Raw genomic sequence first — 26,365 nt, 5'->3', positions numbered from 1 at the left:
GAGATCCAGTAATCTATTCGCAGAATGTTCTGAAGTAATATCCCGCTGGAGGGTGCGTGCCTGACACTGACTTGCCGCCATCTCAACCTAGCATCATCTCATCGTGCGCTAGTCAGTAGGTAGGTAAGCTGTCAAACCCACCCCACGTGCTGACCTCCCAAAGCTTGGCCGCCACCACCAGCTGCAGTGCAATCTCGCACCCGCACCGGCCTAACCCACCAACCACATTTGCACCCCCAGTCTGAGCCATGAACAACTTTGGCGTTATCGAGGTTGCCGGTGCTAAAATCACCAATGCGCCGGGCTGGGCCTACGTGCCCGACACGGGGCCACCTGGCCACCACCATCACCACCAGCAAGCCGGCAAGAACGGCCAAAACCGCAAGCGCGCCGCCCGCAGCACCGCCGGCGGCCCCAACCTCAGCTACGCCGACCTGAGCGCGCGGCAGGAAGCCAAGGTCCGCAAGGAGCTCGAAGCCCTCGACCGCGACAACCCGCGCGACGTGTCCATCCCGATCCCTGCGAAACCCAAAGGCAGCGGTGGCGGCGGTGGCCGAGATGCCGCCGCCAAGCACACGCCCAACGTGCGCAAGATCCTGCAGTCGCAGAAGACGTTCGCGAACCACCTCGGCGACTGGCTCGCGCTGAAGGAAGGCGGTGCTGGCAGCACGCCTGCGAACGCGACCCCGGCTATAGGCGGTGTCTCTTCATCGAGGTCTGCGGCCGCGGCTGCGGCGGTCGCCTTGAGCGGGAGGAAAGGGAGCACACAACACAAGAAGTCCGATACACCTTCGCGAGGAGGGGCGGCTTCGTCATTCACCAAACCGCCGTCGAAACAAGAAGACGTCGAGATGACCGACGCGCCCGATGCTGCGGGCGAGCACGCGGGCGCGTGCAGCGGCAGTACGATCCTGTCGCCCTACAAAGGCCCGCTCCCAGCGCCTCACCCCCGAGATGACGACCCGCTCCTCGTGTCGCGTGTGCCGCTCATGCCCACGGACGAGGAGCTCAAGGCCCTACTCGCGGCGCCACCTCTAACCTACCTCGAGGCACGGGCGGGTTGGGGCGCCGAGGACAGCAAGTACCCCGTGCGGGTGTTCTGCGAGGTTTGCGGCTACTGGGGCCGCGTCAAGTGCATCAAGTGCGGGACCAGGGTGTGCGCCTTGGACTGCCTGGATACGCACCGCGAAGAGTGCGTAACGAGATACGGACTTTAGTGCTTTGTCGGGTTGTCGATCGGGGTGATCAATACAAAGTTAGGTGTAGATCCTTGGTTGGGTGTTGGTATCGACGGTCATTGTTGTTTCACGGAGTTCTGGTTCGCTTTTCAACGCCCCCCTGGCTGGCTTTTAATGACTATGGTTTTCCCTTTTTGAAACTGGCGTCCAATACGAGCATTGTATGTATTCTGATACCCCAAAGATTAGCAAAGGGATCGATCCGTAACGAGAAGAAGTTGACTAGACCAGTTCAAATGATATTCGGCTCAGACTACCTCGAAGTGTCAAAAGGAATGGCAGCAGCTCCGCCGGCTATCCTGCGGGTACGACGTGTGTGGACAAGGCCGGGCCAGCCTCCAGCTATGGCCAAGATCGTCCCTGTGAGCTTCGGTACCAACGAGAGCAGTCAGCAGGTCCTCGGTCCCCAGTCCCCGGCATTGGACTTCAAGAAAGGGGTGGGCATGGCCCACGCCTGCAACAGAAGACCTACAGCACCTAAACGTCCCGCCCCGGGCCACGACGTCATGCGATGTAATGTAACCGCCGATGAACAGTGTACATTAACACTCATTTCACGTTCAGAAAGACATTGCCTGACCTGGCCTTTCGCAGGCTTGTGTGACTTGGCGCCAAAATATAAATTGCCATTGGACCATCTAACCGGTAAACCTCCCCCCTCCTCTCAGTCTGTGCTGAGATGCTAAGCGCAGTATTCCTAGGTCTCTTTGGTATCATACAATTTTCAAACATCCCGTTGTCGTATGTACAGTCCCTTTTAAGATGTAGCGCCCGCCAACCAACTCCCCTGAAACCCACACAATCCGCACAAGTTTTCCGATGCTTTCACGTCTAAGGGTTATCGAGGGTGAATTTGATATCGCCGTTGGAGGCACCGCCGGCACATGTGGCCGACATGCTGCCCGTCGGGCAGACAGCGCGGGCGGCACGAATGCACTGTTCCCAGCGTCCCTTGGAGACGTTGATGGTGCCCCCGCTTGTGGCTGTGTTGACTGTGAACTTGGCTGTACCCGACTGGCCTACCGTGCTTGCGGGAGCGCCGCCACACTTTGTGATCTTGCCTGCAATTCCTCCGCAGATGCCCAGCTGAGCGACGTTCTCGTCATGAAAGGCGATGTTGCTGTAAGAAATGTTAGCTACCGGAAGCTTGTGAGGTATGACGCCATTTGTTGGATAACAGCCCAACCAAACCGGATATCTACGTACACCTTGGAGTTGATGCATTTTGTGTCGACGACGGCGGCAGGGTTGACGCTGGTGGATGCACGCATCGCCAGGACCTCCAAGTGCTCGGGGCCAACGGTATATCGGGGCCAAACGGGACCGGCAGTGGCCAGACCAGCCAACAAAAGAGTAAAGACACCAGATGACAGCATGTTGGCGGGTGATGAAGGATGAGGTGGTTTAATTTTCAGGTACGTAGGACTTTGGATGAAACAAGGAATGGTTCGATTTCTCCCGGGAAACGAACGACGAACTGTTCGTGAAGGAGACGAGACGTTGGAACAAATGACCACCAGGGAAGAGGATAAAATGAATGATACAGCTGCGTCGAGCAGGGTCGCAAAGGAACGTGGTTGTTCGTCTGAAGAGAAGGAGAAAACGTTACGATCACAGATCGACCGGGTATAGAAGATCAAAATTGGCTTGGCGGTAGGGAAAGAAAGAGTAGAAAGAGGTACAAGTTTAGCCTGGACTTCCACGACCTTTAACAGAGATCGTACCTAAGCGAAGGCGCCGCACGCGGGGGCGGGAAGAACAACCATAAGGCAAACACAGTTACAGTCGCAGCAGACCTTGTAAGCCAAGGTCGGCGTTTGGACAGGAAAGTTTGGGAGTCTGGATACACGGAGTCTGCAGGCGTCTCAGATCGAGAGAGCGCTTTCCGAACCAATAACAACAACTCCATCGGCCTGGTACGCTAAGAGGCGGGCTGCTACTTCCTTAGAATGAACAAGTCATGTAACATTCAATTGCTGCCAGCGTTGCAAGCACGACTTTGAAATGCCTGCTAGCAAATACCTACCTAGCAATCCCTATTGGATGCGCTTCTCAGAGGCAGGCACTATCAAAATTGTCTCTACCACTAATTCACAAGATACGGAACTTGCATCAATGCTCGACTCGGCCAGCTTGCCGGATGTGTGAGCTGATCTGCCAGGACAAGGCTCCCAAGACGGAGAAGACCAGGATCCCACTCAAAGGGGGGGAATGGGTCGTGGGATATGGGTGAGCAGCAGCAGCAGCCGCCCGCGGGTGATCGCATGTAGGGGGCTTTAGGTTTACGTACATACAACCTACCTACATGTCTGCCCGTCTGCTACGGTGGCACTTGTTGCTGTCTTGCTGTTTGTGGTTTTGTATGTGTTGTCCCTCTCAATGCCATTATCACCAACCAGATTCCCCAGTTTTGGTGGTTGGTGCTCAACTCTTGGCAGGCAGGGGTGCAGTGCCTGAAACAGGAACCGTTGCAACTCAAGCTTTTCCTTCCGTCCCATTTCGACCAGACTTGGGTCCGATATGTCTCTAGGGTCGTCACTAGACGAGGAAAGAGTGGGGGAGCCGCTGAGGTTGAAAGTGACGAAGACAACCGGACAACGTTCTTACAGCGGGACAACGGGAAAGGGCTTACCTGGTCCTCCCTGCTCGAACCTGCCACCCTGTCCGACAGATTCGCGGCTGCTTGAAGATTTGAAGCTGATGCTCGGTGCGCTTGTAAGCTTTACTCTTAAAAGCATGCATGCTTTCGAGAGGTATGGATCTTGCGGTTTGAAACCAGATGCAGATCTTACCGAAACGAAACTGCACATGCGTGTATACAGTAAATGTGCACTTGCCGGAAACCCGATGAGAGCCATTGTAGGGCTTACCTGGTGGTTGCTGCAATAGCAGTAACACGAAGAAAAGGCATTCTTACTCGAGCCCGCTCTGGCGCGACACGATAATGGCCAGTATCGGACCTGGGCAGACCTCCAAATACCTCACGTCCATTTCGGCAACCCTCAAACGTTCGAGGCTGTGCAATATGTTGCGACCCCGAGAGGCTGTGTAGGCTGCGGAGACGGCAACCCGCCTGGATGAAGGATGGGTAGATGTCAAAGTCTCTAGTTGACACACGAAGCCATCATGATCGTGTTCAGTATATAGGGGTGTGTACATGTATGTCTGTCAACTAACAGCGGCGGTTTGCACTGCCCTCTAGTATCTATGATACCCTACTGATCAGCGAGTAACGACAGCTGATTGGAGCGGCCATGAAATAGGGGAGAAGCCAAGACTCTATTTCTTCATCTTACGTTATACCCGTAATATCGATCCATCCCTATAGAGATATATAATAAGTCCAATATTAGTTCGCTGCCGCCTTCCTTCCACCACATACTCCACACAGGGAACTGTCTCCAGCGTTGAGGTACCGGCTGTCTTTGCAACGCGTATCTGAGCATTTCCAAGCACTGGGGTCTTTCCGCGGATCCAGGACATGAGAGCAGACGCTACAGGTTATCGAGCCTAGGCCATTCTCAAACGAGCACATGGGACATCCCCCCGGATACTCCTGGGGAACGGCTGGGCGGGGGTTTTTGGGCGACACGAGCGACTTTCCCCTTTCGCTGATCGCGGTTACATTGGACAACTCATCGTCTTCTAATTTTACGGTCTTCCCGACAACCTTGCCGGGCGTAGACTCGACAATAGCATTCATGGTGGTGGTAGTGGTGGTGGTACTGGCGGTGGCCTTGGTCGCAGTCGGGGCAGCATGGACCTTGGGGGCCGGCCCCATTGAGGACTGCAGTTCTCGTAATTCTTGCTGGGCGTCTTGGGCATCTGGGTTCTCGTCCTCGCACACTTTAACCATTCGGTGGCCTTTGCGGTCCAGGATCTGCCGCCCGTTAACATCAGGGTCCGCCGGTAAATCATCGTCGCTGTCGCTCGCCGTCTCTGATTCGTTGCCACTGCCGGTCTCGTCTCCATCGAGATCTATGACTTCTTCTGCCTCCTTCTTCACTTCGGGCTCCTCAGTCTTCTGCTGTTGGCCAAAGCGGGCGAGCGCTGCCGCTGCCCTCAGCTCACGACCCCTTTTGCTGCCAGCCACTCGGGGCTTAGATGCTGTGCGCTTACCCTTCTCGAGTTCTGCCTTGACTTCATCGTCTTCGCCTAGTGCCACGCCATTGGCACCGAATTTCTTGAGTATCCGTCGCTGCTTTCGCTCTTGGTAGGAGAGCTGGGCCTTGGGCTTGCGCTTCCTTCTCCTGGACCGGTAGGTTCCTCCGCAGAGGTGTTCCGGCAGCATCTCGTCAGGTGAGACTGTATTGTTCTCAAACTCCCCGGTCTTGAGGGATGCGCCTCGTCCCCAGAGGCCTTCTCCCGTGTAGCCGTTGGACCACAGCGTCCGCATCTCGTCCGCGAAGCCGTTGCGGACCGCCCAGAAGGCCTTGGAGTGGTTCATCTGCTTGCAGTGGGCCAGCTCGTGCATCATCACCATCTGCACGTAGTGAAATGGCAGCCACCGCCCGGTCGACGGCGATTTGAGCACCAGCTGGATGACTTCGCCGGCGTTGAAGTTGCGCCCGACGAACTCCCGGTTGGGCTCGTACTCCTCCAGAGACATGACCGAGAGGTGGTGCTTCTTCATGATCGGGACACATTGTGCCGCGATCCGTTCCAGGAAATCTTGGGCGACCGACTCATCTGGGCCCTTCAGCGGTTTGATGAATACGACGAGAGAGTTCGGTTGCGACTTTTTCGCGTTGATGCGCTTGATACCGAAAGGCATGGTGGCCAGATTTCCACATGCGGCGTAGAAACTGACAAGGACGTAACGTCCAGGTTGCGTGCCAGACAAGGCAAAGTAGATAAGCGCAGGATGTTAAAATGTTTACGTTGATAACTTGCGCGTGGAGGCGGTGATGCACTTTAGGCAAATACATCTAGTTGTCTGTTTGGATAAAAGGTTACCTGGGCGTCTGAGGATTAGCGGCCCGGACCAAACCTCGATTCGTTAAATTTACAGTTGGTATTTTGCCACCTCAAAGCATACGTTAGGTACCTACCTAAGCAGGTCATTTATGCGACCAAACAACCCCCACCCCCACGAGGGACATGTAATAGAAACCCGGTCGTCTGGGCCGACTTCAATACCTTGCAAAGAGGGTCTACAACGAATACACCGTTCTTTACGTAGGTAGGCACGTTGATTGACTGCAGCGATCGGGGACCTATTCTATCAGCGTCTTCTACCAGCTCCACCAAGAGCAGCAGCACCCTCGCCCCTATCAGCAAGTGACACAACCTCACCAATACCTGCAGCCTCCTGTTCGTCTTCAAGGGCTGTGATCTCTTCTCGGCAGTCCCACCACTTCTCTTCGCTCATCTCGAAGGCCTTTGCCTTGATCTCCTTGATAAGCATAGATTCAGGCTGGATGCCTTTCCATCTCAGGCTGGTCATGAGGATCTCCTGCCACTCATTCGACGTGCGCTGGAAGAACTCCCTCCTTGATTCGAACGGCCTAGGGTGAGGCAGCCCGTCGTCCACCGAAGTTGCGGCAGTGTCCGTTTCGGTCTCATCTTCTGTCAACGTTGCGGCCGTCTCCGAGGTTAATTCCGAGCCGGCCGTCGACTGCTCGTCTGTCTGCTTCTTTTGCTTCTTGTCTCGTTTGCTCGGTGATCGTATTTCGTCGGCCATGTCATAATCACCGTCCTCGTCATCCTCGTCATATTCGCTATCGTCCTCCTCGTCGTCCTCCTCATCGTCATCCTCATCATCAGATCCCTGAAGTCGACATGTTAGCTCGTAATTTGTGTCAAGCCTCGGAGTTGTACGTACCACCCAGTTCTCGACCTCTCGGTTGAATATCTCTTTGCAGCCATCCATCCTCCCAAGGTCAATGGCATACAGATCGTCAAACGTGAACTCACGGTCTCCCTTTTCGAAGGTGCCGCCATAGATGTACAGTACATCGTCCTGCACAGCCATTTGGGCATTGAATCTAGGATGAGGGAACTCCATCGATACGGGCATCTCGCGTGCCGGCTTGTCAGGTTCATCTGCATCGTCAGTCTTGCCTAGATCGATGTCCATCTGGTCGGCATCTTCCACAGATGACCCTGCTTGTAGCGCCGCCAGATTCTTGAGTAATTCCTCCTCGTTAGCTTGGGCTCGACCACGTCTGCCGACACGTTGATCGGCATTGGCATTTTTCTTCTGCACTCGAGGTTTTCGAAGCCCCAGCGGGAAGAATCGGTTGCGGTCAACGTTCCAGGCAAACAATTGGTTGAAGAACTCGCTGTCAATTCCCTCCTCACTCTGCTCGACGTCGTGGACGCCGCCAAACATCAGGCCGCGGCCTTTGTGGTAAGTCATGGTCGTTCCAGCCCTTGCCGGTGTTGGGGTGTTCGCCGGCTTCTTGCGCCTCTCCCATCGGACAGTCGGAGGTGTTCCAGGATTGGCATCTGCCGGAGGTTGCGTGATCCGCAGGTAGAAACAGTCTTGATGAATCATGGGCTTGAGTATGTTTCTCTGGCCCTGAGCTGTGCCCTTGCCCGACTTGTTTACCGAGACAGTTGCTTTCACACGGGAATATCCACCGTATAATACGGCACCTTGCTCGTGTGGCAAGAAGGTGAAGGACGATCTGGCATCCGGCTTTAGCTGTGCAGGGGGCAGCGTTGGATTGAACCAAACGAAATTCTGTGCTAACAGTCAGTATCGGGACATACGCCTCTTCCTGCGTGTACTTACCTGTGTGTCATATAGCCAGAGGTCGCTCATATACTTTGTCTGGTTTGACGTATCTTGAAATCCTACAATCAAGAGTTAGGAACCCGTGCCTTCTCTGCGGCTCGACCAGAACGTACCTCCGAAGAGAATAATGTAATTCTTGTAGTAGGTCATACGGTGACCACTTCTCGCCGGCGGCGACTTTCCTTTCGTGTCCACCCGAGCCCATTCTCGACTGCTTGGCTCCAGTCGCCAGAAGTCATTATAGTGGTAGAATGTGCCCTGCTTAGGACTACTGAATTCTCCGCCAAAGAGGAAGACGGAGTTGGCCTGGTTTCCGCCACGGCACCACGCATGGCCGGAACGCGGCAGGGGCGCATTTGGTGACGTGACACAATGCCATTCGTCCTTGTCGGTATAGTAGATGTTCAGGTCATTATAGAAGTGGGCTACAGCGCCGTTGTAGTTCTCTCCGCCAAACAGTAGCAGTTGGTTGCTATTTGCAGGAGAAGCTAGCAAAGTGGCAAACGAGCGTGGCTTGGGGGCAACCTCGGAAACAGTCTCTGTGACCTTGAGGAACTGTTCTTGCTCCTTTCTGTACTGCTCAAGCACCGCTTCCAGATCAACATCTTCGGCATCGCTGCCTTCAACCTTGGCATTCTTGACCTTTTCCTTCTTTTGGGCCTTCTTCTCTTGCTTTTGCTTCTTCTCAGCAAGCTTTGCCTTCTTGTTCTCGGCTTTGGCCCCCTTCTTATCCTTCGCCATGACTGTTGTTTCCGACACTCGCTCAGATAGGATATAACTTTGTGAAATCAGACGAGGTCACGCGCCTAGCCGAGACAGATTCTAGGCACCCCAGCAAATCTATTGAATGAAACTCGTTCGTGGGTAGCCAAAACAGCACTGTCGTTCTGGAACGTTGTAGCTCACCCGGAAACACCAAGTTTATGTAAGAATGGAGTCAAATGCCAGAAACGGTATCTCCAACTCGGTCTCTCTGCTAGAATCGTGAAAAAGCTTTTGGAACTGAACGGCATCAAAAAGTATCGACCCCTCTATTTGGGTTTGAATAGTATGTAGCCCCCCGCTGGCCCCACCCCCACTAAGAAGCGTTTTGCCAGGGCATGCGACTGGGCACTTGCAGACCAGCCAGGCTCGTTCAAATCTTGGTCCCCCATCACACCAAGCCCAACTGAGTATCCCACAGGCCTATCGCCTATCGATTGGTGATAGTTCACGAGAAATTTCCAAGGCGGCCAAACTTGACCTAATTACCGCACTACTCCGACACCAACGCGCCTCTCTCCGATCTTCTCGAGAACATGGAAGTTTAACTGCACTGCACTGCCTACTCCCCTTTTTCTCCCGGCTACCCGACATGAACCTGGCAAGCGACGGGCCTATTCGAACGCGCCCCGCCCAGCGGTGACAACGATCTGCCATATCAGGTTGGAGGCCGATAGCGTAGGGACCCAACATAACGGCACCTTGGCGCAGCCGCCCCCAGTCCCTCCAACGAGAGAAAAAAAAATCGTTTCGCGCCAACAGCGGTACTGTTTCGAAGATATGATCTAAGGAGACAATTCGGTTGTATCTTATTTCGCTATATAACGGTTGAAAACCAAGACTGCTGCTGGCTGCATTATCACCAACCTGGTCGCCTACCGAGGGGCTCAGCGCCTACATATACCATCCAGGTGCTGCTCGTTGTTGGACGTCGGGAGCTCAACAACACTCATTCTACGCTCACCATGGCCACTTCCGCAGACTACGCTGCACAGAGCCCAGCCTCTCGTTCACAAGCTACACAGTCTGTGGGCGAGAAGAAGAACAACGGCATGGAGGCCATCGAGGACATAATCTACGGCTCGGTACGTCGCAAATACTCTTTGTCTGACCAAACAGGTACTTACCATGTCGCAGGTGGCCGGAATCATTGGAAAATATATCGAGTACCCTTTTGACACTGTCAAAGTCCGGCTACAGTCTCAGCCGGATCATCTTCCACTACGTTACCATGGACCACTGGATTGCTTTCGACAGTCCATTAAAGCGGACGGTGTCTTGGGCCTCTACCGAGGCATAAGTGCGCCTTTAGTCGGGGCTGCAGCCGAAACAAGCAGCTTGTTCTTCTTCGAGCGCCTGGGCAGAGAGACTGTGTATGCCAGCGGGTTATATGCCAAGGACACAGTCCTGCCGTTACCTGCCTTATGGTTTACAGGGGCTTTTTCTGGGACTTTCACCTCATTTGTGTTGACACCTATCGAGTTGGTAAAATGCAAAATCCAGGTCCCAGCCCCGACGACGACTGGCGGTGCCAGGCCAAAGCCTCCAGGTGTGCTATCCGTCATCAAAGACGTATACAAGCATGATGGGTTTAGGGGCTTCTGGCACGGGCAAATGGGCACCTTTCTGCGAGAGGCTGGTGGGTGTGCCGCATGGTTCGGCTCCAAGGAGACGACCACCAAACTCTTTTATGTGCTGAATGAACGCGGCGTCAAAACACAAGCAGAGAAGGATGCGCTGCGTACGGAATCATTGCCCCTTTGGCAGCAAGCTATCGCAGGTGCCTCGGCAGGCATGTCGTACAACTTCCTTTTCTTCCCGGCAGACACCATAAAGTCGCGCATGCAAACGACTGCTGTCGGAGGAACTGCTGTGAAGAAGACCTTTATACAGGAAGGCCGCGCTTTGTGGCACCAGCATGGTCTGCGTGGAATGTACCGTGGCTGCGGCATCACGGTACTTCGCTCTGCACCGAGCTCAGCTTTTATTTTCATGATCTATGATGGACTGAAGAAGTATTTCCCCCTTGGGACAGCAACACCTTAAGGTTTCAAGACTGGCAAGAAAATTGTCACAAGGAAAGGGCTATTTGCAATAGTCCACCCGCTGGAAAATGGCCTGTACAGGCCCGACGCAACACTAAAAGAATAGTAAAATAGCAAGAAGCTATAGATCTTCCAGCCTGACAGATGCTCCCGCGGGCATTTATAGGGCTTTCGATGAGGGAAAGGAGTGACAGGACGGTCCTTTGGAGTTTGAAAGGGCCGGGATGCAGCAAGGGCTGGGCCCGTTAGACATCAGTCACTCCATGATGTGTGATGAATGTTGGCGTTCACGGCGTTGGAGGATGCAGCATAGACAATTTAGGCGTATCTGGCGTATTATAGAGAACTGCACGATATCCCTGATCTAGGTCAAATAGAGCATTAGACTAAGAAACTTGCTTTGATTAATGGTTCATCATGCTAGGCTAGAAAATCAATCATAAAAACTTCCTGCAGTTTCTCGAGCTTAAGGGGCAAAAAGTGTTATACGGCCGCTTTCGCATCCCTCTAAGCTTCCCGGTCCATCTACTACATGAGATCAACTTAGTCGTTGCGCTTCTTCAGCAAATCCTCATCGGTAATCTTCCAGTTGTTCATGACGCCAACGCCCGTGTTGAGGTACGTCGCAAAGGTGAGCCAGGCGACGTAGGGCACGAAGCACCAGCCGGCGACGGTGTCCAACTGGAAGAACTGGTAGGTCAGGTACGAGTTGACGCCGAGCAAGGCGACAATGTCAACGAGGGCGGCGACGGGCTTGCGCATGCCGAAGAAGAGCGGCATCCAGGCCAGGTTGAGCCCGAGCTGGATTGTGTAGAGAGTGGCGGCGTGCTTGGCGTCGCGCACGCCCTCGACGCTCGACGTGAGCGGGTTCAGACCAGTCGTGATGGCTCGGTGCGCCGCGAAGCCCATCAGGCCGTACAGCGTCGTCCAGGCGGGGCCGAAGACCTGGGGCGGCGGGCGCAGCGGGGGCTGCTTCATGAGGCGGTAGGTGTCTTGTGTTTTGCTGGCTGTAGACGAGGCCGGGACGGTTAGAAAGATGGGCGCAAGATTGCCTCATGCGAACGGGAGGGGGCGTGCGTGCGCAATCGGCTCGGTGGGAGTTGGAGAGTGAATGGGCTTTGCTTACGACGAGTGCTGAAGCCGACGCCTGTTCCCAAGGCGATTGGCAGTAGGACCGAGGCTGCGGCATTGGCGAAGACCTGGTGAGGTATCGTGATCTGGGGAATGTAGGTCGTCATTATGGCGGGCGGTTCTCCTCCCAAATTCGGTCAAGATGGCTGCAATTAAGAGGTATGTAAGTTGAGTGGCAGCTATGAACAATGACTGGGCGTATGCTGTTATTATATGTACCTAGTAAGAATCCAAAGTTGTACTTAAGACCGGCAGCAATGTGGGATGGGTATGTAGTCAACTTGGTCGTACGAGGGGCTTCTAGAAGCTATCTGTTTTAGATGACGTATGGATCAGTTGGGTCCTGGCTAGAGCCGCGGTACCTGCAGTCAAGCGGAGCCGACTAGGTATTGATGGATTGATGTCCAATTAATAAAGGAGATATCGCCATGCGGACATCGGGATGTATCTGGTTTGCCGGGCTATACTGATGTCCGAGAAGCTGCGCATCCATAGCCGGCTTGCAGGTAGACCGAGGTTTTGCTACCATAGCTGTCGTGTATGAGAAGCGAATGCCTACTATACATGCAGGCATGTGTTTCGCAGACGTATGGAGCACCAATCGCCGAATAGGGTATCCAAGTCGTACCAACCATTAATCAATGACAGCAAGGTACTACATAGATCGGAAGCTCATCGGTATAGGTAGTCATTGATGTATGGGTGCAAACACCACATCCAACATGAACTTCTACAATATCACTGCCATTTGCATCTGCACAGGTTACCTAGATGGAATGATGTCTTGTCAACCCTAATTGCGGTTCGTACCTGCTGTTCCATAGAAATCTACTCCGTACTTACCTTGATAAACCTCTGTCAGTGCCAACTAAAATTGAATGGAGGTGACCGCACCCAGTGTTCATCTAAATCACTGCCGCCAACAATCATCAACTGAAAGCACACATGGAAACCAATTCCTTTTGGACAGTGCGTGCCTACCTTGGGAATGGTACCTTGCGTTTTTGGGCATGAAAAGCATCCAGGATATCAACATTGAACATTGAATCATTCATTGAATGCTCCGTTAGACCCGAGCCGACCACTGGCAGTCGCTGCCGTGCAGGTGGCACAAGCTGACAAGCTCAAGTTGGCAGTCCCCCAACCTCCACAATTACTTAGGTAAGCGGACTAACGTCGATCCTCCAAGGAGCCGTCGGGCCAGTCGCGTCAGCCTCCACCCTTTGTTCTCTCAGCAAAGACATCGTCGCCTCTTGTCGATGTTCAGCTAAAAGGGACCGATAACCTCCATACTCTTGGGACCTCGCGCCCATCCAGGAGTGCTATCGTATTCGACTCATTTACCATTACAGTTCGTCCATCCTTTCCCGTCAATTACCCTTCTCAAGTCATTCCATTACCAGGTCACGTTGTTTCTGTTGTAGTGTGCCTGTCTGCTATTGAATGCCCTCTACCCGGCTTCTGGACCTCTCTCTTCATCAATCAATCATCAATCACACCATGACGCTCCCCCAGAAACAGAAACCTTCCTCTGCACAGTTGCTCCGCTTCCCTTCTACTTCTCTCGCTATGCATGAGATCGATTGCTTATCGCATAGCTTGCGTTTCTGAGCCCTCTCATCCTTTTATTTGGCTTCCCATCAGCCGATCCCATCATCGTTTTACATCTTGAAAAAAGCCCATCTTCACCCTTCTTACCATTATTTTTTCTCTTGTTACCTTCAAACTTTGGTCAGAATGATTTCTCTAACAGCAATCGCTTTGCCAAACAGCAGGCATCAAGCTCCTTTGTTCCGACAATCCCGTGCCTTCACTTACGGAGCAAACCATCACGATCGCCCAGCGAAGTGCGAAGCTACCTAATTTACGAGGAAGACATAAAAGAGATTTCCGAAGCAACGAGGTGGAATACCGCTGGACAAGCTGTTGAAGCACCAAGCGCAGCGCAATGGATTCCTACAACACCTATCGAGACCGCGAGCGGGATGCTCCAGGGCGGTCGCCGATTCGCGACTGGGATGGCCGCGATGACCGGAAACCTGAACGTGGCGGCGACAGCTTCTTTCGCGGTCGCTCACCTGGTGCGTAACACGAAATCCATCCGTTCCATACATATTCTACTGTGGACGATTGACTGCTCCCGTTCTACTCTTTCGCTACTCCTTTTGGTGCGTGGCTAACTTGCCTAGGCTACGACCGTAATCGTCGAGGGCGATCTCGTTCGCCTTTGCCTGTAGACCGCTACGAACCCCGACCTCGGGGCCGAGATGACTATGCCGCCCCCCGCGAGCGCGATGATAGGCCTCGGCGTGTGACCTCACCGCCTGCCAACATCGACCGTTATGTACCGGGCCAAACAAGCGCCGAGCCGCCAGCACCGACAGTCAATCCCCTCACAGATCCCTCCAAGCTCCCTTTCCAGGTTGGCTTCTCGTATTTTGGAGAATGGTGGAGAGCCAACGAGAAGATCAAGGAGGAGAAGGAGCGCGCCCGCACTGGTCGCCGCCGAGATTCCGAACGTCCTCGTGGCCGCGAGAGCCAAGAAGACCGCGAGAAGGAGAAGGCCAGAATACAAGCGGCGTATGACTCTTACAGGGAAGATCTGCAGGCAAAGATGGCTAGGACTTTCGTGTCTGAGCATAAGAAGGAGCAGTGGTTCCGAGAGCGTTATGTCCCTGAGGTTCGAGATGCGTTCAGGGCGCAGATTAATGAGTTCCGTCGCGGAGCTTACAGTCAATGGGAGCAAGACATTGAGTCTGGTACTTTCGACGATTTCTCGCTGGAAGGCTTACCAAAGAGTGAGACCAACGGTGTAGGCGGTCTAGTCGAGAAAGAGGAAGGCGAGGCGACCGCATCCAATGAGGTCCTCGGTGTCGGTGACTTGGCTCCTGCTAATGGAAACGATATTCGCGACGAGAACCTTTACCAGCCAACCCTTCTTATCAAGACCATTGCTCCTCATGTTAGTCGCCAGAATCTGGAGGCTTTCTGCCGAGAGAACCTTGGCGAAGAGGAAGGGGGTTTCAAATGGCTCTCTTTGAGTGACCCCAACCCCAGTAAACGATATCACAGAATGGGTTGGGTCATGCTCCACCCTGCATCTGATGCCGTTGCCCCCGTGGAGCGCAGCGACCCTAAAGACGAAGACGGCGATGAGGACATTAAATCTCCTGCGCCGCCAGTCTCGACGGCCGACAAGGCTTTAGAGGCCGTCAACGGAAAGACTGTAAAGGACGAAGTGCGTGGCGACTTTGTTTGTCACGTCGGTGTGCACAACCCCCCAAGCAACCCTCGCAAGAAGGCTTTGTGGGATCTTTTCTCTGCACCAGAGAGAATCGAGAAAGACCTGAACCTTGTCAAACGTTTGGTGAACAAGTTTGAGGAGGATTTCGGCTCTGATTTCAACGCGACACTCAAGATCGAGGAGCGCACTGAGGATCTCAAGAATGCTGGTCGGCTCCAACCTGCTGGCCCTGTTTCTCCGTCCAGGAAGGTCAAAAAGGAACGCAACCTTGATCTGGACATGGACGAAGGCGAGGAAGGCGAGATGGAAGACGACGAGGACGAGGGCGCCGTCGACGATGAGATCGATGACGAAGATCTCCTGATGAAGAAGAAACAGCTTGACCTGATGATCGAGTATCTCCGACGAGTCTTCAACTTCTGTTTCTTCTGCGTGTTTGAGAGTGATTCGATCCACGAGTTGACTAGAAAATGCCCCGGCGGCCATCTCCGCCGCCCCCGCAGTACTCTCTCTTCGGCTGCTAAGAATGTCGCGAGAGCGACTGTGAATGGCGAGCCGTTCCCGTCCAAGAAGCGCGAGATTAAGGAAGAGGAAGAAGGTGAGGCTCCTGAGCCAGATCGCAAGCCTCGCGCATCGAAGTCAGAGCAGCAACTGGAACGCGCCTACAAATGGGTCAAGACTTTTGAGGACAAGATCATGCAGATCCTCGAGCCTGAGTCGGTTGATATCCGCAAGCTTGGTGGAAAATCTGCGGAAGATGCGCTGGCCGAGGAGCTGCTGAAGTTCGTCAAGCAAGAGGATGAGCACAAGTGGAGGTGCAAGGTTCCGGAATGTACCAAACTGTTCAAGGAAGAGCACTTTTGGAAGAAGCACGTCGAGAAACGCCACGCCGACTGGCTGGATCAGATCAAACATGAGGTGAGTTACCGCACAATTCTAGCTATTCGACAAAGTGCCCAGCTAACGTGAGCAGTTCGATCTCATCAATGCGTACGTGCTTGACCCGGCGCACATCGCCCCGTCTCGGACAGACGCCAACTCCAATGGCCACTTCCCCCCTTCCAACGGACAAACTCAGCAGGGTACCCCACGTGGCTTCAACCTACAGAACTTCAGCATGAACAACGTCATGCCACCTTTCCCTGGCTTCCCCGGTCTACCGGGCATGCCTCCGTTGTTCACAGGTGGTCACCCGATGCAAGCTCCCGGCTGGAATGCCGGGGGCGACGATCGCGGCGCAGGGCCTATTCGCAGAGGCGGCGGTCCCGGTGGTAATCGCTTCAACAATCGAAGTGGCCCGTACGATAGGCGTCAACAGCCAGGCCGCTGGGGCCAAGACGGCGCGGGAGCTGGCCGAGGCCGAGGTGGTGCGGGCAGGTGGGGGAGATGGTGCAGCAGGAGGTGCTGCTGTCGGGCCCCGTGAAGCTGTTCAGGGACGCAGTCTCAAGAGCTACGAAGACCTCGATCACGTAGCAGCCGGAGGCGGCGGCGAGTTGAATTACTAGAGAGGTTCCGCTCCCCAAACCAAAATGTCGTGCTTGAAAGTTCAATCTTCAGACAACAGTGGGACTTTCGTCTTCCACGGCTCTGTCGATGTTGAGGATGGCGAACCGAGTTGGGATGGCGTTAAATCAGCCCTTGCGGCCTTTGACGCAAATGCCGTATCTTGCGTGGATCCGGAGAAAAGCAATCGTTAGATGGTCTTGCGTCGCGTGTATGGGAATAGGGTCGGTCGGGCGTTGATTTTTCGAGTCTTTTTTCTTTTCCTTTTCCTTGATTGCGGCCGAACTCCCAGAGCCATATTCTATTTGCCAATAATCCCTGGGGGCAACAATGGTGAAAGCATCTCTTATATCAAGATTGATTGACGCATGGGCTGCGCAGAAACGCCTATTTGTAGCATATAAACACTGAGCTTAGACAACAAGCTGAACATTTCGTTGTTAATCGCCTACGTTTACTACGTACCTAAGATATACTTTCCATTATCAAGAGCGGACAGGCGAGCTGGTTCAACACCAATATCCAGCAGCACCTTGAGCTCCGAGAGGTTGCCACATGACTATAACACTGGCTATTGGGTTACTTGCATTTACAATGCTCAATCTACCTGTCGAATTGGTAAGGGCAATGCAAGTAGATATCAAATCACGCGAGCTCGTGGTTCTCCTGGGTAGGAACGTAGTGCTCACTAGGCCGAAGTGGTGCTTGGCAGTGATATAGGACAGGAATATCACCATGTACAAGTAGCCACATATCTTGCGCATTGATGTTTCCGGGATGCTGCTGCTGATATCGTTAGTCTCGACGAGACATGCATGGGCATCTGCCGTGAACCGAGTTGACATGGACGTCGATGCCGGAGAGCGGAATCTTCCTAATCCAGTAGCACCGGCTCCAGCCGGGCCCTGGACGAAATGAGCATGCCATGGTTTAGGATGGGAACGTATGGATATCCAGGTCCTTGGGTGGCCAGCTTTAGCAGCCGAGCCCGACAGGAGACAAGATCCGCCGCATCAACTACAGTACGATATGTCCCACCTTACCTATTCCGCCAGTTACACCAGTTTGACGGAGTCTCTGGAGTGCGGCCCGCTGGTTGGCAAGAATTCGCCCACTTCGCAAAACAGGCCGAATCAGTATGTATAACCGAAAAGGGGCTGTGGCTACTGGTGTATGCACGGAACCACCAACAAAATAGCAAAATGCGGGCACTGGTTCGGTTAGCCATTGAGATGAGATGGCCAGTTCTGCTGCTTGTTGAGGATTGGTCTGGGTCGTGTAAGCACCAGCGCCAGGTGGTGGAATGAGATGGGATGGAGCTGCATGGTTGTCCCAATCCCTGTTGGTGTCGGTTCGACCAATGGGACAAATGGCGTGGCATATCGAAAGGTGCTGCCCTGTGTCACCTGAGCCTTCTTCCTCGGTTCAAGGACAGCAGCAGGAAGCAGAAAGGGAAAAGGGAGCTCTGGAGGAAGCTTGCTGTTGGTGCATGCTGCATGCGCCTTGCCAACCCGCCTGTGCTGCTATATGCTAGGTACCTACCGCGGCGCGCGCGCCCACACACACACACACACACACACACACACACACAAACGGCACCGGCGGGTTTTCTTCTTCTTTTTCTTCTTCTTAAGTGCGATCCATGTATGACGCGGAAGCACAAATGATTGGCGGAGGCCACCTGTCACTGGCGAAGTCGCATATATCGCATATACCGTATATGTAAGGTGTGCAATCGTGAAGTATTCTCCCAGGCACCTATTTTATGATTGGCTGCGAGCTCGGTCTGACACGCCCTCCATGTCTCATTATCGGCCTCGGTGTTCATGATGGTGGCTCCGGCGTTAAGGCTCCTGCATTCTTTCGTGGCTCATTGGCCGGTTTGGGGCCTCGAAAGCTTAATGGAATGGACCGGTAGGGCTGAACCATCATCGCATCTTCTGAGATGCGGATACGTAGTCGTATATGCGCGTGATATTACGTGTCCCGGAGGAGGGGTAGTATGGGAAACCACGATTCGTGTTTACGATCTGGTCTGGGCATAAAGCAGGCCTCGAGAGGAGGGGGGGAGAGAGAGGGAGGAGATGTTCAATGAAGAGGTAGCCAAAGGATCGTACATCCGATCAGATGGGTGCGACAAAGCAACAAACAACAAACTAACCGAGTATGCTCTTGCATGCATAGTCACCCCCGAGACACTTTTCAAGGTCCGAGTCAATTGGAAATCTATTTGGGTCACCACCGATCGGTTCGTTAGCAGACAGACTTGAGCCGCCTCGCTCGCTCATCCCTCATAGCCCTAATTGTGGAGGGGAGATCTGCACGCCGTGATACAATGGCCAAAGCTCTTCCTCCGGCCGGATTGGCATTGGCTTGACCAGAAGGGAAACCGATGACAATACGAACTGGGCCCCAGGAGCTTTATTACGTAGGTCGCTGCAATGCATGGATAGATTGCTGTCCTGTATTGGTAGGTCAGAAGCACAGGGAGCATGGAATTCGTTCAGCGGCTTCTGCAGCGGCCTCAGTCCAAGCACCTGAGCTGACCTCACAGGGAGGCTAAGCCATTGGCACGTATTAAGGACCCCTATGCACTTTATGTCTGGGAGGCACTGGCAGACTGGTGCAGTTTCCTAGCCACCATGCGCAGTCGCCATTGGACACAGTAATCACATCACCTCTTTTGGCCAGAGATGGGGGTGGCTGAGGGCCAACAGCCAATTTGCGGCCACTGCCGGAGGAATTGTTTCGGAGGGATTCAAGCACAATCGTTCCATCTTAGACTTTTATTTTAATCGGAAAAGAAAAATACCATAACGCGCGACCCCCCCTTTTAAAAAGTATATTAAAGACCTTGTTAACAGAATAAAATAATAGTAATAAAAAAATAACTATAATTCTATTTTTTTATACCTACTTTAATATATAGATATAACTTTCTCGATATTACTAGCTTTTTTAATAGATAATCTGGGCTTATTATATTAAATTAATAAATTTATAATAATAAAATATTTAAACTATTATAATTAGGTTAAAATAGCTTTATATTATAAAAAGATTACCTATTTAAAATAATTACCCTACATTATAATAATTATATTAATTTAAAATAGTTACCAACTTTAAAATTTTATTAAAAATATATAAGAACTTAAAGTAAAAGCTATTTTTACCTTTTAATTATTATTATAATTAAAAAAATAAAAATATAATATATTTAAAGAATTACGTTATAAATTAGAATTAAATAAATTACTTTTATAAATATTATAAATTATAAATTATAAATTTATACATATATTAACTATAATATTTAATTATAAAATTATAATTAATAATAATTATTACTATTATTATAATATATATAAAAAAAACTACTCTTAATCTTTAACCCTATTAAAATTAATATATAATATATTATATATAAATTTATATAATAGAAACTATAATAAAATTTTAAAAGGATATTAATATAAAAATAGTAATTAACGGGTAATAGTAATATGGCGGTATAACGATACTATAACGATATAATAGAAACCTAAACTAGTACCATACGGTTACTACTATTATATTAAGCTAATTAACACCACCTATTAAAGTAACAGTTATACCTGGGCAAATAGATATACCTATATAATACTAACCGGTAAAGGAAATAGTACATTTTCTAATATAATTACAGCTATTATTTTATCGATTTAACATGATGAGGTACATGCGTGATCCCGTTTAATTCTGAGAAAGCTGTCTGACATACTTTTCAAAACCGGGGGTGGCGCGCTATGGTAGCACGGTACGCGCTGCTAGCAGTAAGATTGTGTTTCTTCCATTCAAGCATTTGCTATTTCGCGTACGGCGCGGTTACACACCAAACACTCTGTCCTGCGCATTGGACCGGGGACATTCCGCTTCCCTTGGCAAGAATCTCGGCGAGTCGGCATAGGCATAGCATGCAGTGGTAAAACGGACTCGGTCAAAGACTCATACAAGTGGAAACGGGCTAATGGGGAGATGGGAAACGGGCTGATTAATTGCCCATGGCTGACCTATCTCGGACCCTGTACCCAGCACACCAAAAGCTTGGCGCGCCACCACCGGCCGGTTCGAGTGCAGACTGAATCAGAGGCCGACAGGGGGGCCAGGACCAGCTACTGGGACCAGAACCGACCCAATGCAAAGGATATTGGTAAGCATCCCTGCAGTGACGTCCCGTTTGTCTGTGTCCGTCTGTCTGTCACTTTGTGTCCCTTGACGCGTCGGCCGCGAATCGCCCTCCCCATTTGATAGATGGGTGTTTGTACCGTTTGAGCTCAAGTTGGGAATGAGGAGAGGCCCCTGAATTTTCATGCGAAAGGAACCTGGGGTTCGAGTTTGCGGGACGGACGCATCATTGTGCCGACGTCGTGCGAGAACGACGCACGCACAATATAAGCAACGCCATCTACAGAAATGAAACAAGAACAAAGAAAGCGTGATGGCCCGAGGCCCGGGTCAGTGTCCGTAAAGTCCGAGAGGGCATACTACTAGTCCCCCGTAGCAGTAGGTAGGAAAATTGGGAATTTGGGAGGCGTGGATTGGAATTGATTGAATGGGTGGATAGATATGATGGGATGTTTCCTCGGCTCCACCACAGCTCGGTCTCGCTTACAACATCAAATGGGCCATCTCGCTGCTAATCTGTTAAGGCTGTGCCTGCAGCACATACATAGGAGCATTTGATGGGTGGAGAGGGGGACGCTGGAGCTGATAGCAACTGAGGTTTACTGTACTTGTAGTAGCCGGAACTGAGGGAACGGCAGCAGAGAACTCGCTGCTCGCTTGCTCGCTAACACGGTCTCAGCAGGGCTTGCTTGTTGGTTCTAAGAATGGCTCGGCGATGGTGCAGACTAACAGTGGGGAGAGCGAGGGAGAGAGACAGACAAGTCCTGGGGCTCTTCAATCAATGATCCTCCGGCGTGAGGTCAATCAACCAAAAAAAGTCCTAGAGGAACCTCACAGCCCAGCTACGCCGTCGACTAGCGCCCTTTCATGTACGGACCCCTGTCGGTACAAAGGTACAATTCTAGGCAGCAACTCGGGCAATCCCAACGTCGGTTGAAGGAGCACCTCAATTCATCATTCCCATCGTTCCCTTCCGACCTCCAACCTGTTCCTCTTCCACGACACTCCCGTAACCCATTTGTGTCCTCAGAACCTCCTTCATTGCGTGTATCACCATCCCGAGGCTCTCAAGGCTGCCATATTTCCTGCAATCCTAGCTGTCTATCACCTGGAGAGAGGGAAAGTAAGCCACACGAACCTCCAGTCGTTAAAGCAATCCACTATCCCATCTCACCCCGTCATCCATCCGTTGTTGTCTACATACCCTCGCTGCCCTTTTCAGACTCTACCAACTGAGCCTGTATTTGAGCAATCGCATCACTGCTCTGGTATACCACGGGTCTTATCATTCTTCTCATCAATTGACGGCATGCTCTCGTGAAAACACGCGGGTCCTTTTGAGTTTCCGATTCACCTGGATCTTCCCACGATTGCTTCGAGAAACATATCTGGCTTGAGAGATCCGGCCTGTCAAACAACCTAAAGCCGGCAAGCGACACTCGAGCTCTTGCCCAGTTCAACCCGTCTTGTTGACGTCTTTGGAAAGTAAGGACAACCATATATCCCGTCTTGTTTCCAGTCCCTACGCCAGCCCTGTCTACGTTTGGCCCGCCGGAGTCCACGGATTGACCAATACCCCCCTACCGGGCAATTGTGATATCATCCTTGGAGTCCTCAGGCCATCATTCATCGTTGTGACTCACGCAAGCTGGGCGCGTCCTACTGCATAAGGGTGCTGACCATTCCGCCTCTCTACACAGTCTCCACGTCCACGGGCCATTACATCCCACTCGACATACTATAAACTACCCCACTGTCCTTGACTTGACCTCACCGAGATCAACATGTCCTTCTCTAACCCCCGAAGGACGGCTGCGGTGACTCGTCCTGACACTGATGGTAGCAATGGCCTGAGACTTAAGACCAACTTGGCCCTCAGGAAGGGCGCTACCTTTCACTCTCCTACTACTCCTCCATCTTCCCCTCCGGCCTCTACTTTTAAGGTTCCATCACTTCCCCGCCGCTCCCAGACGAGCTTAGACGATGTGATCGACTCCCATCGTCGACGTGTTATGATGACCATCGGCCACATCGAGGATACTCTCAGTTCCAAGCCTGAGACCTCATCATCCTGCCGCTCTTTCCGTGACGATAGCCTCCCTGTGCCCAAGGGCTTTCTTGGTCACGCCGTCGCTGAGACATCCTCCGAGGAGCCCGGCACTATGGAGTTCGGGCACGAGACGGAGAGGCGCGTCCTGCGCCCTCGCAACCGCCGTTCGTCAAGACATCACGAGTCTGACAGCGGTCTTGGTACGTCGGTGGCCTCAAAGCAGTCAAGGACCAAGGACACAAAGCCGTCGGCTATCGCCTCTGCCATCACACGGTCTGCAACTTCCATCAAGGCAGAGAAGACGCCCCGCCTCAGCCAGCGTGCCGTGAACCGCATTCATGAGCATACGTTGAAACCGTTGTTGGCCAAGCCCTCATTGAAGGAGTTTGAGTCCATTATTCTTGATTGTCCTAGAAGGATTCAAGAGAACCAGATTGTCTGCTTGAGAGACCTGGAGAAAACGCTTATCTTTATGGCACCGGTGAGTCAACTTCTAAAAGATACCGGCGTTTGGGGAAATACTTATCGATTGTTGTGCTTGAAGGAGAGGGCCAAATCTGCCGAACTGTACCTCGACTTCTGCCTTACTTCGATCCGATGCATTCAAGCCACCGTCGAATACCTCAGCGACCGCGAGCAGACACGACCTCACGACCGACCGTACAACAACGGTTACTTTATTGACCTCGTCGAACAGATTCGCCAACACGCCCAACAAATGCAGTCTGCCCGTGAGCGCCAGGCTGCAGGTGAGGAATTGAACGACATGGATGTTGAACCGTATGTAACCCAAGACCAACAACGCACAATGAACCCTCCGGCTAACTTTACCAGCACCGATGAGGTGAAACTCATGGGCGGGATCTCATCCAACGGCCGGCCTGCCGAGCTGGTACGCGTCAAGAAAAACGGCAAGGCCATCTCCATCGCCACCGGTCAGCCCGTTGAGGATCTCGACGAGGACACCAAGGCTCCGATCCGGTTCAAGCGTTCCATGAGCGAGCAGCTTGAAGACGAGGAGGAGATCATGCGCTCCATGGCTCGCCGCAAGAAGAACGCCGACCCTTCGGAGTACGCTCCTAAGCAATGCAAGGAGCCTGGTTGCAATAAGGAATTCAAGCGACCATGTGACCTGACCAAGCACGAGAAGACACACTCTCGTCCTTGGAAGTGCCCCTTGACCAACTGCAAGTACCATGAGTATGGATGGCCCACCGAAAAGGAAATGGACCGACATATCAATGATAAGCACTCCAGTGCGCCACCCATGTATGAATGTTTGTTTAAGCCCTGCCCGTACAAGTCCAAGCGGGAGTCCAACTGCAAACAGCACATGGAGAAGGCTCACGGCTGGACCTACGTCCGCACCAAGACCAACAAGAAGGGCGGCTCTGAAAAGGGTAGCAGCTCTACAAACCCAACCCCCCTGATTCAAGGCATTCCTACGCCCAGCAGCGAAGGAACCTCGATGATGACACCTCCGGAAGAGCCTCTGATCAACTATCCGGACCTGGACATGGACATGTCCAACTACGCTTCCTCGGAGGAGTTCAATGCCGCTTTTGAGAACCCGGGGCTGTTTGACCCCGTCCTTGACCCCGTTCCTTTCGACGCCGAGATTAATCTGGACTACTCTCCCATCGACAACGGCACCCCTTCGACTGACGCCGGGCAATTCACAAGCTACAGCGAGCTGAGCCCCGACGTGACTGGCCAATTTGAGGACATCTACGGTGCTCACGTACAACTGCCTACCCCAACCCACTCGATCTACAACTGTAACAAGGTTGCAGACATATTCACTACCACCGCGTTCATGGACGACCCAGTGCCCGCTCCGACGGCTCACATTTCGCCTGTTGGACACGGCAACACCATGCTCTACACTCCGTCGTCATTGGCCGATGTCGACGAGGGCTTTGACGAGTTCCCGTCGGGCGATTTTGGCAACGACTTCCTTCTCTTCCCTCCCACTGGGATGGGCAAGTCGGATGATTTTGACGCCAACCTTTTCCTGACGACGCCGAGCGCTGCTGCCGGCTTCAGCCAGCCATCGTCCCAGGACTTCAACATGGACTTTGGGCACACGATGGATTGGTCGACCGACTACTCCTTCCAGCCGCAGAATTAGGATGGCCCCGGGGCTATGTATTACGATATTGATGACAAGCGATGAAATGATTTGGAGAACGCAATAACTTGGAGACACTACGACAAAGTTCAGACCTTGGTGTATAAAATATTCCTTTTTTAGTTTAGCGATTTGAGGTTTTCCGGCAGTTTCCTTGGTTCGTTTCATCTCTCATGCCATCAGAATGAACACACAAAGAATACTTGCAATGCGTCTCAACAGCAGCCGTCTCGTCTGTTGGATCGTGGCGTTGGAATGTGGTAATTACTTGTTATGTAGTTAGAGATGGAGAATTAGCAACTGTTTCCCTCAATAACCAACACTTACTTTCAAAGTGAGAGCCTACGTACCTGATACTGCGCTGTTTCTTGCGAATAAAAATTGTGATGCCACATTGCGTTGTCCCTGTCCTGCCTGTAGTAGGGGGTCAGTCAGTCGCTGGAGTGTCATTGTGTTGCTGGTACTGGTGGAGCCTTGCAAGTCTCCATCGTTCTCAGCTGCGAACGGACCGGCGTAATGCAAAGCCGACCAGGCCCCACTCTGGCAATAAAATCAGCAAGCAGCCAGGATTTTTCAACATCAGAGCCCATCAAACGCGCATCTGCCTATCAATGTTTTCATCAACATAATCCTCACTTCGAGCCACGGAGTGAAAAGAAGCGGCGGTCGCTTCAATTGCAAAGCGTGACTGACTGACATGCGAATTGTTGAAAAGTCGGTTAATTATTGCTGGGCTCCTGGTGCCCAGGTTCTGAACAGACGGTAAGCTCACACAATTTTTCCTTCTTCACATAACCGCCACCACTCTTGCATGATGACCTTTCCGACTATGCCTTTTGGCTTGTCACTATAACCATTCTTAGCTTAGGAAGAGCCGTATTAGGCCATCCTCGGGGCCTCGAAATCCCATCAGCCGACCCATCTATGGCCTGTGTTGCTCCGTCCTGGCCGAGTTTTGGAGGCGTGCGGGATCGTCATATGCTGCCACGCTTCCCAGTGCTGGGATGGACGACACGGTGTCTGATGGTGAGGTGAGGATGAGCGGTGCTTATAAAATCTGGTTTCTGATCTTTCCCCCCTCCCTCTGTGGTCTTGCGCACTTGCCCTCACTGGACGTTCGCCTTGGGATTCTTCGCTAACGGCAAACACATACAGGTTTTACGTGACAAGTAGACACTCACCGTCCAGTGCGGGTTTGTCGACGGGCCAGAAATCTAAAGGGCATGCTGGCTTCTGAACTTGATTGTATCTGTCCATGTTTGTTGCTGCAATCACGATACCGGTACATGCATCTGGGGAGCTCAAATGAATATAGATAGTTTAGTAGCAATGCAAACCTTGTACCACGAGAT

At 52.2% G+C, this 26,365-nt stretch overlaps 9 protein-coding genes across 9 annotated transcripts; 5 read left to right on the top strand and 4 right to left on the bottom strand.

Annotated features, from left to right (window-relative positions):
- Positions 1-248: 248 nt before the first annotated feature.
- Positions 249-1,217, top strand: PG985_006795 (uncharacterized protein; the record flags this gene model as incomplete). The annotated part of the gene is made up of 1 exon (XM_066826564.1): positions 249-1,217. One exon carries the CDS (start codon positions 249-251, stop codon positions 1,215-1,217), a length of 969 nt encoding a protein of 322 aa, XP_066686171.1.
- A 365-nt stretch (positions 1,218-1,582) lies between these two features.
- Positions 1,583-2,006, top strand: PG985_006794 (uncharacterized protein; the record flags this gene model as incomplete). The annotated part of the gene is made up of 2 exons (XM_066826563.1): positions 1,583-1,751; positions 1,990-2,006. 2 exons carry the CDS (start codon positions 1,583-1,585, stop codon positions 2,004-2,006), a joined length of 186 nt encoding a protein of 61 aa, XP_066686170.1.
- Positions 2,007-2,069: 63 nt separating this feature from the next.
- On the bottom strand, positions 2,070-2,614 carry PG985_006793 (uncharacterized protein; the record flags this gene model as incomplete). The annotated part of the gene is made up of 2 exons (XM_066826562.1): positions 2,070-2,358; positions 2,445-2,614. 2 exons carry the CDS (start codon positions 2,612-2,614, stop codon positions 2,070-2,072), a joined length of 459 nt encoding a protein of 152 aa, XP_066686169.1.
- A 1,973-nt stretch (positions 2,615-4,587) lies between these two features.
- On the bottom strand, positions 4,588-6,012 carry PG985_006792 (uncharacterized protein; the record flags this gene model as incomplete). The annotated part of the gene is made up of 1 exon (XM_066826561.1): positions 4,588-6,012. The coding sequence occupies one exon, from the start codon at positions 6,010-6,012 to the stop codon at positions 4,588-4,590; it is 1,425 nt and encodes a 474-aa protein (XP_066686168.1).
- A 450-nt stretch (positions 6,013-6,462) lies between these two features.
- Positions 6,463-8,721, bottom strand: PG985_006791 (uncharacterized protein; the record flags this gene model as incomplete). The annotated part of the gene is made up of 4 exons (XM_066826560.1): positions 6,463-7,008; positions 7,063-7,926; positions 7,978-8,039; positions 8,094-8,721. 4 exons carry the CDS (start codon positions 8,719-8,721, stop codon positions 6,463-6,465), a joined length of 2,100 nt encoding a protein of 699 aa, XP_066686167.1.
- Positions 8,722-9,707: 986 nt separating this feature from the next.
- On the top strand, positions 9,708-10,788 carry PG985_006790 (uncharacterized protein; the record flags this gene model as incomplete). The annotated part of the gene is made up of 2 exons (XM_066826559.1): positions 9,708-9,827; positions 9,880-10,788. 2 exons carry the CDS (start codon positions 9,708-9,710, stop codon positions 10,786-10,788), a joined length of 1,029 nt encoding a protein of 342 aa, XP_066686166.1.
- Positions 10,789-11,330: 542 nt separating this feature from the next.
- On the bottom strand, positions 11,331-12,025 carry PG985_006789 (TspO/MBR-related protein; the record flags this gene model as incomplete). Its single annotated transcript, XM_066826558.1, has 2 exons — positions 11,331-11,794; positions 11,914-12,025. 2 exons carry the CDS (start codon positions 12,023-12,025, stop codon positions 11,331-11,333), a joined length of 576 nt encoding a protein of 191 aa, XP_066686165.1.
- Positions 12,026-13,866: 1,841 nt separating this feature from the next.
- PG985_006788 (uncharacterized protein) lies at positions 13,867-16,667 on the top strand (the record flags this gene model as incomplete). The annotated part of the gene is given in 4 exon segments (XM_066826557.1): positions 13,867-13,999; positions 14,108-16,080; positions 16,136-16,461; positions 16,481-16,667. 4 exon segments carry the CDS (start codon positions 13,867-13,869, stop codon positions 16,665-16,667), a joined length of 2,619 nt encoding a protein of 872 aa, XP_066686164.1.
- A 5,949-nt stretch (positions 16,668-22,616) lies between these two features.
- On the top strand, positions 22,617-25,013 carry PG985_006787 (Zinc finger transcription factor; the record flags this gene model as incomplete). Its single annotated transcript, XM_066826556.1, has 2 exons — positions 22,617-23,363; positions 23,427-25,013. The coding sequence occupies 2 exons, from the start codon at positions 22,617-22,619 to the stop codon at positions 25,011-25,013; spliced, it is 2,334 nt and encodes a 777-aa protein (XP_066686163.1).
- Positions 25,014-26,365: the final 1,352 nt, after the last annotated feature.

This window comes from Apiospora marii (assembly GCF_038362585.1).
Source record: "Apiospora marii strain CBS 49790 chromosome Unknown utg000004l_segment0_segment0, whole genome shotgun sequence".
Taxonomy (NCBI): domain Eukaryota; kingdom Fungi; phylum Ascomycota; class Sordariomycetes; order Amphisphaeriales; family Apiosporaceae; genus Apiospora; species Apiospora marii.
Note: the sequence above shows the minus strand (reverse complement) of the source record. Positions and strands in the feature narration are given on the sequence as shown.